Here is a 12,600-nt window from a genome sequence, read left to right on the forward strand (position 1 = left end):
AATAAATAAAATAATTAAAGTATAAATAAAAATATTTTTATCAATTTGTTGCATAAATATTATTGATTATTTATAATTCTTGACCTTACGTGATTGTTAATTCGACCTCAATCTAGTTTTTAATTTTATTACTCTTATTTAAAAAAATTTTTTTTTGATTCATATTAATCATCAAAAATTTTTAAAAATAAAATTTATAAAAAAAAAAGAAAGTTGAAAATTTTTTATAAATTTCTTAATTGAAACTAAAAAATTTAAATAATAGTTTTAATAAATAAAGTTTAGATAATCTAATTGATAAGAAAGGTCAGTGATTACAAATTAGCAAATATTGTTTAATAATTTAATCGGTAATTTTGTCAGTCGTTTGAGTCACGCGGTCTTAGCAACGTGAAGTAGTCTCACGTTGTGCTCGTGAGTGAAAAAGATTAATTTCACGTGGTAGTTACACAACAGTTTATTAAATTAACTCGAATTTAATTGCATATAGAACGATTTAAATAATTAGATAATTATGGCGCAATTAGTCAGCCAATTAACACGACAAACAATTAAAAATTTATCTTGTGTTAACACGATAAAATACTTGAGCTGTCAGAAAAAATCTACTGCGCATGTTTATGTCAGAACTATTGTAACGACATCTATCTTAGCCGGTAATTATCATTTTATTATTACTTATTTAAAAATAAATTATTTTATTCTTTATTAAACATTAATAATTAAAAAAAAAATTATTTACAATTGTTACAATAAAATAATACGCCACTTAAAATTTATTTCTTCCCAAATTCGCCATTTTGAATTAAAATCTTCCATCAAAATGTCGGCTGACATTTATTTCTCAATTATTTCTTGATTACTTGATAAAGTTAATTGTAAATAATTTTTTAATTACTTTATCACTCACCTTAATTGTAATAAAAGCAATTTTTTTTAATTACTTCTTTAGTTTTTTTTATTATAGACTCTCAAAGTAGCGAATTGGTGTTTAAAAATGAAGAGTACTGTTTAAAAATTACTTTTCATGGAAAATATTATTAATAAACGATACAAATAATTTTTTCAGACAGGTGGTACACAGACAAACATGAATGGATTGAGTTGAATGATGACATAGGTACTGTTGGAATATCTAATTACGCTCAAGATGCTCTTGGAGATGTTGTTTACGCGCAATTGCCTGACGTGGGGACTGTTATAAAAAAAGAAGGTAAGATTTATGATACTAAAATTAGCAGACATTTGACAGTTTTTTAATAAAAATTGCACTTAAAATTTTTTAAATTTTCTTCGTCAATTTGTTTTTTTAATTTTTTTTAATATTAAAATTAAGTCAGTTGACATCTAAAAATTTTTAGAATTTTTTTCTATTGAAAAAATTGTAAAAAAATAAAAAAAAATTTTCATTTGTAAAAAAAACCTTTAAAAACTATAAATACAATTTAAAAAAAAAAAAATATTTTTTAGTTCTAATTTTATAAATTAAAAACGTTGGCTAACTTTAGTGTTATGAGATTTATTTACAAATATTTAAATTAATATTGTTTTATTAAAAATTGTAGAAGAAGTTGGTGCTCTGGAATCGGTGAAAGCTGCATCGGAAATAATAAGCCCGATAACAGGAAAAGTAATTGAAAAAAATACATTGGTTGAAAATAAACCCGGGCTGATTAATACCTCGCCGTACAAAGACGGATGGCTGTTTAAAGTTAAAGTTGATGATGTAAATGAAGTAAAGTCGCTGATGAACGAAGAATCTTATGAAGAATTTTTAAAGTCAGATCCTCATTAAATAATAAAATAAATTATAGGATTTATCAATGACTTATTACAATTGCTCTAATTAATTTTTTATGTTAATAAAGATATATTTACAATCAATTATTTTGTTTTTGATGGTATTTGTTTCTACATAATTTACAATTTTTCCAGCGCTCCAACGGCAGTGTAAAACGACACACTATTTATTTATCATTTTTAAAATATGTATTTGTTATTTTTAAAATATTAAATACAGTATTTATTTTTAATTATTTTCTTAATGGTAAGCAATTCGTGGATTATTTATTTATTTATATTTTTAATCAAATATATATTCATGTATTCATATATTTATATCTCTTATTATGCAACAAATTTATATTTTCATTAAAAAAGCGTGAATTATTAGAATATATTTATTTATTCTCTTGATAAAAGTTTTTTTTTGATTCTAATTTTAAAATAGTTTTTTTTTTATTTTTCATTACAATGAAATATCATTTAAAAATATTTAGCAACAGATAGAAATAAAAATTTTCTTTTAGGTCAAACCTGTAAATTTATTTAAAAAATCTGTTAATTGCAAGAGATAAATTTTTAGTCCACATTAAAATATATTTATAATACACACTAGTGCAATTGCAATTTAATTGTTGTTAAATATTATTTAAAATATTAATAAGACTGTTAGTCGATAGATTTATAGTTGATGATTAATTTGTTCAAAACACTTTCAGGTACTTCCCGGTGCGCGATATTTTTTTTTGTCAAACAAAATCGTTGTAATTTGGATTAATTATCGCACCATATTTACTTGGAAAAATGACTTCATATATATGTTAAAATTGTAATAATTATTTTTTTTTATTAATCTTAAAAATAGACTGAATAATTTTTATCAATCGTCAGACAAATTAAAAAATTTTTTTCTAATTGACAATTTCACAAAAATTATTAACTCCATTAATTACAATAATTGATTATTATTATTATTATTATTATTATTATTATTAAATCTTTTTAGGTACCAATGACCGACGGCTTTCACAGCTCAGATAAATTACTGGCTCAGTAAAATAAACAATTGATTAGTCTGTGAAAAAATGACTCCACTTATAAACTCGACAAAATTTATTCCTTAAGTATATAAATATATTTATGGATATATTTATATAATTATAAATAAATATTTTTATTTAAACACTTATATTATTTAACAATTATAATATTTAAATATTATACGACCACATAAACCTTGCTCCAATGATTCCTTAATTCCATAATAATAACAAAACTCAATCCGCCACCTAAACTAAAAAAAGAAAAAAAAATAATTGTAAATAATTAAAATTTAGTTGCTAATTTTTATCTCTCTTTATTTGTAAGCAACAGAAATATAGATATATATATCCATATAAATCTATAAATATATATATAAAGACACACATATAATTACAGATTCATATTTATATATATTCATATATAGATTTATATTTATTAAACTATACACAAAATATTATATAATTACATATTTAACATGATCGTAATTATTTATCTGTTTTTTTTTTTTTTATTTTTTAATATTTTTAATAGCTTTCTTTAACTCTATCGTATCCATTAATTAATTAATAATAATTATTATAATTAAACGACAATCTTATAATGTTTTAAATGATTAAATCTATACAACATAACTGGAATGTGTTAACTAAGTATTTACAAAGTAGCCCTGCTTGTGCAAGTGTCCAAAAAAATGCAAATTTCCCATAATTTTATTATTTAAATTGTCATTTTTTTTGTTTTTAAATCATTAATTATAAACTAATAATTTACGTCAATAAATCGTTTAACAAAAAATAATTTATAAATTTACAGAGTAAAGCCATTCTTAGACCTCGCCCTCTCATTTTTTCATGCAATAATTTAAGAAAAAAAAAAAATAATAATTAGATTAAAATTTTATCAGACCGAATAAATAATTTATAATTAGTTCAATAGTTTAAACAATATTAATTTTTGAGTACGAATTTTTAAATTTTAAAAAGTCGAGGGCTCTGTCTACGAACGCTCTTAAGCTTGCCCTCATTAAACGGGACTTTTGACACTTATTATTTTTTAATTGAATTTTTTTGTCAATTCTCCTTATGCCCATTGAATCCCGCTAGCACGAAATGGCTTAGATTAAAAATAATAATAGTAGTAATAATAATAATTAATAATAAAGTAAAGAAAAAATTAAAATAAAAATAAGAAAAACAAAACATCAAGTCCCGGTCGAAAAACTAATTAAATAAAGATTGTTATATACATGGTTTTAATATATTTAGTGGATAAAAATAATAATTATAATTTGATTATTTAATTATTCAGTGAGAGCAAGGCTTCAGTGGTAACACTTAATAATTAATCATTCACTAGATTTATTAGAAAAATAGCTTTGTTTTTTATTTATAATTAATTACCTATTTAGACAAAAGTTGCCTGCCCTTTGACCAATAGTTTTTATTATTTATTTATTATTTTAAAATGTTATTTTATTCAATAGATTTTTGTCTGTCTAAACCACCTTTGTACTGTTTTCAAGGCATCTTCTATAAACTCCTGCGCTATAAAAATAAACCAATAGACAAAAAACAATACCTTTAATTGTTAATCAAACAACTAATTAAATAATAACAATTTATAATATTAAATAGAGCGAACGTTTTTTGTTTAAATTTAATCATCATTCCAGTTTCAATAATAAAAATATCACATTTAATTATAAATTATAAGAAACAAGTTACGTTATTATTCAAATTAGTTTTAAAGTTTCAAATTAAAGTATTGCAATAACAGAAATTTATTTTACATAATTTAATAAACAAAATTGAACGTCATCATTAATGATTAATAATCATTATCATTTTACCCGTGATACATCTCTAAAACTTCAACATCAAATATAGAAAATATATTGTAGTTTTTTATTTCTTAAATATATAATATATATATTTTTTTTAAATACTCCTTTGTTTATAAATTTACAATTCCTGCGGTGAATTTCAAAATGAAAAATAAAAAATTTGAAAATAATTTTTAAATGAGCCCCGACTCGATAACCTTTAGATTTATAATGGCATAGAGTGTTTTGTCTGTATTACGGTTGCTTTAATTAGACAATTAAAATTTGAATACACACTCTTACTGATGTATGAGGTACGTTATTGTATTATAATTGTAATTTTATCGATAACTATACCGGGACTTAAGTGACATTTACAATAAACTGCTGTTATAGTATTATTAATCTTAATTTTAATAATATTGTTATTTTTAATTTTAGTTTTAAATTTAGATTTAATTTTAGTTTTATTATTAATATTAATAGTGGTATTATTAATATTACTGGTGGATTGTTTCATTTTCTCTTGGCGTGTAACATTTCCATAAGTAAGGTTTGCGTTGGGGCACCACCGTTGCAGTGTTTTTGATAGAGATGATCTTCACCGCGGCTTGCTACTACGTGAATTTCTGGTAATACTGCCAGTAGTTTATTAAATTTATCCTGAAAATATATTTATATTGAATTAGTCTTCTCATAAAAAAATAAAAAAATAATTATTTTTAAATTCGAACCCTAGTTCGATAAATTATTTAATAATTAATGACCAGTCAAGAGATAATAAGCGATAATTATTTAAATGAACTTTTCGAATGATAATAAATATTTAACAGTGATGTTAATAAGCTTTTTAAAAAGATAAATAAATAATAATTACCGGTAGGGATGGATAACACGTTAATGTATAATCCAAAAGTGCTTGTTGTACTTGCTCGTGACCCTCTTGGACATGTTTTTTGTTCACCAGGCCTCGTACCTCTAAATTTATAAGTATAATAATTAATAATTAATATAAATACTGTAAAAAAAATAAAATCAATTTATTAATTGATTTTGATAGATAAATCCATATTAATAAATTTTATAATAATAATAATAATCTCATGAATTAAATTATTATTATTATTTTGACAAATTTAAAAATTGATAAAATTGATAATGATAAAATTACCGTGATTAAGTAGCATCAAAAATTTGACACAAATGTAATCCGACAAATCGAATTTAAGTTCTTGGAGTTTTTGGGACAAATCATTAAATAAATCGGCGAGTGAGGGAACACCGAGTAGGCCGAGACAGAGGAGATCAAATTTTTGGCCGTTGTGCAGTGTTGTTTCATCGGGTAAATTATTGTGTAACCTCTGGTGAAGATGATCAAGTACTAGCATATCCGACCACGAATGTTGTAGTAATTTCATCTGGTCATCAACCTGAAAAATAATTTATTTTATTAAAATAAAAAATTATATATTGAAAAAAAATTGACAGTTAAATTTTTTTTTTTAGTTTTTTAAATAAGGCCTGATAGTTACGATTGTAAATATAAATACTGACACACGATAGCGCAATCGTTGTGAGAATAAAAATCAACAATGATAAGAAAATAATTCCGGTATTAAAATAATTAAATATAATATATGTATAATATTGTTTATTTTATTTATTTGGAGTTTGTTGAGTAGGCTTACTAGTTGCAATAACAACGTGAGTTTGTTAATAATGTGTTAAATAAAAATAAAAAATATGGTTTCGACCGCTACCAATAACCTAGAAACGGCTGTTGCTGTGACCTAGATATGAGGCGATGCTTGAAATCATTCAACGATTGTGCAACGCGACTAGTTACCTCATGTCCAGAGAGTTCTTACGGCTCACTGGCTCTACTCAATGATCAGCTAAATGTTCCAACTCTTATGTATAACAACTAAATTATTTTTATTTTTATCATTACTTAACTATTACTACTACTAGTTTTTTCAAACAAAATTAAACTCCTTAAATATATGCACCGGCTATACATGCCCCATATCTATTTTATCTAAATCTATACTCTGTTATTTATTCAGAATGTTAAATGTCAAGTTTTAGATATTTGAATAAACTAATTTTTTTTTTACTCCAATAAGCATTTGGTTGTTGGGAAAATTTAAGTACTTTTTCTGGAATTAATTATATAATTTATCGATTAGCTTCAATGCTGTTCTAATTTTCTAAATTTATCGTAAATATATTATATAAATATGTGATAGTTATTATCTAGCAGATATTATCTGAGAATAAAATTAATGAAGTTATTTTATTTGTTTTTAAAGATCATCAAGCTCAATCACAATTTATTTATAAGTTTTATCATTATTTTGTAATGCTTTGTAGTCATTAATGGATTTTTTGTTTTATTTTTGAAATTAAGTCATTATTTTTTTTTTAATATAAAAATAGTGTTTAGATTTTATTTGAAAAGTCACACTGAAATTAGCTTAAAATTAGTCATTTTTTATTTTTATTAAAAAAATAAATTAATTTTAATTTTTTACATTTATAAATTTTTAATAATTTTTTCATTTAAAATTTTTTTTTCCTTAAAATTTATTAAAAAAAAAAAAATTTTTAATTTTAACAAAAAAAAAAATTTTTTTTAATTTTTAATCGCTAATTTCAGTATTGAAATTAAAAATAAAAATTAAAAAATTAAAATCAAACCTTGAGATCTTTGAAGAAGACGGAATTTCTCGCCCAATCGACTTGCGAAAAGAGATTCTGATCGAGCACTTTGCACATAAGTTCAAATAAATCAACTTCACACTGATTATATGTTTGATTTTGCAGAAGCCCGAAGAGGGAGGCCTGCCATTCTCGGTCGTCGACAGATTGTACAAATTCGCGGATCATCGGACTAGTTTTAAGTGTGGTGGCTGTTGATGAGGTAGTCCCGGAGTTAGGACCGTGCCCTTGGCTGGACTGTTCGCCAAAGTTGAAGGCCTTGGGACTGGAGGTAGTGGAGTTTGCGGCCCAGAGCTTCCCGTCGAGGCTCGGGTTCGGGTTGTACAGATGGTTGCCGCCCGACAACGTCGGCTGCGTCGAAGGCGCTATCAACTGATGCTGACCTGCATTACCACCGCCATTGTTGTTGTTATTGTTGTTATTATTATTATTGTTGTTATTATTGTTGTTGTTGTTGTTGCTACTGGTGGTGTTGCCGCTGGGCTGGGTGGTGACGAGTCCAGCGGCTACCGCGGCTGGGGAAGGACTCGAGTCCGGCGAAGACGTCAAACTCGAGACCTGAGGTATTTGAATTTCTTGCTTTATATGGAGAAACGGCGTTACCGCCGACGGGTAGCTTGATGGGTCTCCCAGACTCCCTCTGATTGTCTGAAGCGCGAGCTGACGTTGCCGCAGAAGCTGGAGCTTTCGCGCTCGGTCTCTCTTGTACATAGGTCCAAATTTATTCCTACCCCCTCGCATCCGATCCGCTCGTACCGCTGAAAAAATTATTCAAATTCATTAATTAATCTGTTTTAGATTGCTCAGATTTTATTTTATTATTTTGTACTTGATATTATTTAGTAGGAGACCTTGTGACAAGTCAGCAAGGACATCGAAAGCGGAAAACAAGTGAATCAATACGGAAGCGCTGAATTTTAAACCTTATTGCCTACAACTAACTTTTAGATGTTTTTATTTATTTATTTAACACGAGGCTGAATTGTTGATAGAGTTCCGGATTTTTACAAGTGTTTGGTATTTTTATAAATTATTTATCGCTCTTATAGATTATAAAACTAGTTAATTTTATTTTCAGATTCAAAATTTGGGCTAATGGCTATCTGATATTTATAATTATAGTTTTATTATTAGCTTTCTATTATTATACTTTTTTTTTGGGTTAACTTATTAATCTATATTTATATTTTGAATTATATAATACCTTTGACATAAGAAAAGTTAATCCGTCATTTTGCTTTTATCACTTCAAATTTTTAATTGCAAATATTTATTTAAATTTTATTAAAATAATATAATTAAATTTTTTTTTATCAAACTAGAACAGTGAATTTAAAATTTAAAATGATTTATTTTTTATAAGTAGTTTAATAAAATTTTTAAATAACAAAAAAAAGAGTCAAACTTATAAAGTCGCCATGTTGCTTTCATCACTTCAGATTTTTAATTCCAAACATTTATTTAAATTTTATTAAAATAGTATAATTAAAATTTTTTTATCAAAATAAAACAGTGAATTTAAAATTTAAAATTATCTATTATTTATAAATAGCTTAATAAAATTTTTAAATAACAAAAAAAAGAGTCAAACTTATAAAGCCGCCATTTTGCTTTTATCACTTCAGATTTTTAATTGCAAATATTTATTTAAATTACATTTTATTATTATTTCGATTTTTACTTGTATACCGTTCTTGGTTTTTACAAGGCTGGGTAGATGGTAGCTGTCGCATAGCGCGAGTGCGCCACCGTCTTGTGTTTTTATACTGTCCTCGTTTATTCAACGCTTTTTTGGACCCCAGCACGTCCTCTTTTCACTCCTGTATTTTCACTACATAATCAACCTTATTTTTCGCACATTTATATACTCAACTCTTTATTATTATCACTGCGGCTGTGGACCGACTTGTGCTTTCTGTACTGTATTAACCCTATTCCTCACCCCTTTCTATCGGTTGTTGGAATAGTGGCGATGGGGAAACCACAGAGAAAACCCATGCCAGTACAGTTCGGCTACCGGAGCGACCCCCGACGGTTGGTGTTGGAATTATTCGAACAACCGTCGGGGCTCGAACCCTCGCCTCACGGCATGATGTGCGAGCGAACTAACGGGATAATGACTTAACCCGCTCGGCCATCATGCCGCTTTGTTTAAATTAGAATAAAATAATAAATTAAAAATTTTTTCATCCAACTAAAAGAGTGAATTTAAAATTTAAAATTATTTATTTTTTATAAATAGCCTAATAAAATTTTCAAATAAAAAAAAAAAGCGTCAAACTTATTAACCCGCCATTTTATCTTCGCAAAACATTACATTTGATTTTTTAAACAAAATTATTCTAAATTAATACCAAAAAAAATAAACTAAGCATTTTACTAACCGACTGTTAAATAAATTAAAAAAAAAAAATTCCTGGTAATAATTTTAGGCAGTACTGAATCACCATTACTAATAATTTAGAATATAACTTGAGTGCCCCTGTTGGTGCCGAAAAACCCGTAATAAACTCTTACAAAACGTGAGTACGGGTTAGCTAACACCTAATACCAGTTGAAGATTGAATAATTTAATAGTAATTACACCGAATACCAAATGAAGAGAGCAATAGCAATAGCAAAAACCGATAATAAAAATTCACGGCGTATCCTTGAGAACCAACCAAAAATCGATCTAAGCTTTTTTTTTCATACATACGCTGAATATCTAATATCTAATGTACATGTTTGTTGTTACAAACGACCTTGTACATTCTAACGCGTCCTATTTAACGTATGATGAGTCAGTATCTGTTTATTTCTCTCTACAGTAATCTAGATACTTTTTATTTAAGATTTATAAAACAAACTCAGCTGGATTGTAATTTTAATAAAATTAATGAATGAGCGGTGTTCGCAATCGAAATTCAGCGTGGCTTATTTTATTGCAAAAAAACAATATATCATATGATTAGTGTCGGTACAATGAGGATCACCGGACGTGACATTGACAGTAATTTATTTAAAAAATGATTATTTAAATAATTAACGCGGGAATGGTTAATCAAATGGCAACTTCTATTAATAGGGTAGGCACACGCCGCAAAACCTTTACTTTAAAAACAGCGTTGCCTATTTTTGATGCTAAGCTATACATATATCAGCTAAACTAATGTAGTAAGCACACACAAGTCCGTGTGTGATGAATACAGTAGTATTATTTAAATACATACATACATATGTTACAATAGCATACAGTGTGTGTGAGTTTTATTGGTATTGGTGTGTGCTTGTTGAAAGTGAAAGGAGGTTGAATCGTTCGCCGTCCACTTCTCCCTGTTTTCCCCCCTTTGATCTCCCGGCATATTCCTCCCTCTTTACTCTTTAACCCTCTTTATATCCAATTGTCGCACACACTATCCTCCACTCACAACATTCGCTCTGTACATTTATTATTACTTGTACTTGTCTTTAACTCTACATTATTTTTCTTAAATCTTCAAATCCTAGACCCACCAATCTTACAATCATCCGTCAATTCTGATTTGTCACTTTTTCTCCCGCTTAATTTTTTAATAATAATTATTTTAAACTACAATTAAAGCCTGAATCAGGATTTTAATTTGTGCTTATTTTACTTTGATGCTCCAATTTTTTAACGAGCGAGATTAGAATATATAATAAAAAATTAAATAAAAGATCTAATGCGATTACAAATGTACTTATTATGCAACATTTTAACGAGCACAATCGCCTACCGGATACTCTATTTTCGTAGAATTAATTCATGACTTTTTGTAGTTATTTTTTTTTTTTATAAATAAATATTCTAATTATCCTTTTTATTTCAAAATCTTTTTTTTAATAACAATAATTATTTAAAAAATTTATAAATTGCAGGAAAAATTAATTATGAAATATTTTTTTAGACTCATACTTTCCTTAATGGAATTTAAAAATTCGGTGAAATTAATTTATAAAAAAATAAATCTTTTAGCGTGGGTGTTACACAATATCCACAACTTTAACCTAACCTTTCTCCCCCACTTAATATCATCAGGGCGAGCCATGAGGTAGGAGTCAAGCAGTCAAATGCTTACGATTTACTCTGCCTGCCATGCTTGCTTGCTTTTGCCGGCTCACCCATACACACACATATAAATATATACATATAAATACAAATACAAATATATATAATTTATATTAAGACCGAGAGAAAGAACTAAGAAATATATATATAAAATTAATAGAGTGAGCAAGAAAGAACTAAAGACCCCAATAAGATCCATAAGAACCAGGTATGGCACACCAGGTCTTACGACATTACACGATAATTATGAAATTCGTAAGTTTCTAAAATAGAGAACCGAGCTAATACTATTTTGTCTCACTTGTCTTCTATTCATTTTATAAGACCACCATTTCGGCATTTAGATTTTAGATTTTATTTAGAATTATTATTCTCTGTACATAATATGTCTCAACAAATTTTTATTTACATTTTTACAAAATTATTTTAAATAAATTTTATTTTATTCCTCCTTAACTCTAAGCAAAGTTTCTCACCAGGTAATGTAAGTAAAGTAAAACCGTATTTACAGCGTAAATATTTTTTTCATTTATGATCTTAAGCTTTAAGTACTCTCACTTTTATTGCGGGCTTAGTTTAAACTGGTCTTTGCCTTGCTCGTACCCCGGAATATTTATTTCGGGTAGTTTATTTGTCTAAACGCTTAACAAAAGCTTACTCGGGCTCTAAGATCCCTAGGTACACAATAAATAATTTTATTGGGGTGCTCCACAGGGTGCGTCGATATTTCGTTAGCAAACACGTGGCCAAAATTAGTGATTGATTTATGCTTCTGTATTTTTGCCATTTTTTAATAATTTAATCGGTTTATGTCTCAGTTTTAAGAAGATTATAATATAAACTGACAATAATACCTGATCTTTGATAAAAATTTTAAATAAACTAGAAAATTTTTTATTACTATTTTATGATGAAAAAATTTTATTAAATATTCAAAGTACAAACTCTCTAATTCCATTGAAATTTTTTTTTTAATTTCTTTTATTGTAATTTCAATAAAAATCTCTGAAAAGATTTTATTTGTCAAAGAATTATATTTGATTTTACGAAGAAATCTCAAATAAAAAGAAAAAACTCCTATAAAAAAATCTTTCTACGGTTCACTTATAATTTTTTATAATTTCAAATAAATTCTCAGAATAAATAAATTATAAATTCTACG

At 26.5% G+C, this 12,600-nt stretch overlaps 2 protein-coding genes across 4 annotated transcripts in view; one reads left to right on the plus strand and one right to left on the minus strand.

The window, feature by feature from the left end:
• The first annotated feature begins 342 nt into the window (after positions 1-342).
• On the plus strand, positions 343-1,884 carry LOC123267145 (glycine cleavage system H protein). Its single transcript, XM_044731676.1, has 3 exons — positions 343-656; positions 1,070-1,213; positions 1,566-1,884. The coding sequence occupies exons 1-3, from the start codon at positions 515-517 to the stop codon at positions 1,793-1,795; spliced, it is 516 nt and encodes a 171-aa protein (XP_044587611.1). The 5' UTR covers positions 343-514; the 3' UTR covers positions 1,796-1,884.
• Positions 1,885-2,781: 897 nt separating this feature from the next.
• LOC123267146 (nuclear hormone receptor FTZ-F1) overlaps positions 2,782-12,600 on the minus strand; it is a 46,114-nt gene continuing 36,295 nt past the window's right edge. For all 3 annotated transcript variants that reach the window (XM_044731679.1, XM_044731680.1, XM_044731677.1), the window contains 4 exons: positions 7,349-8,127; positions 5,820-6,078; positions 5,526-5,626; positions 2,782-5,311 (listed from right to left, as the gene is read on the minus strand). In XM_044731679.1, the coding sequence (XP_044587614.1) occupies positions 5,165-5,311; positions 5,526-5,626; positions 5,820-6,078; positions 7,349-8,127 (1,286 nt within the window). In that variant the 3' untranslated portion in view covers positions 2,782-5,164. The remainder of the gene's footprint in view (positions 5,312-5,525; positions 5,627-5,819; positions 6,079-7,348; positions 8,128-12,600) is intronic.

The sequence above is a fragment of the Cotesia glomerata genome, linkage group LG6 (assembly GCF_020080835.1).
Source record: "Cotesia glomerata isolate CgM1 linkage group LG6, MPM_Cglom_v2.3, whole genome shotgun sequence".
Lineage (NCBI taxonomy): Eukaryota > Metazoa > Arthropoda > Insecta > Hymenoptera > Braconidae > Cotesia > Cotesia glomerata.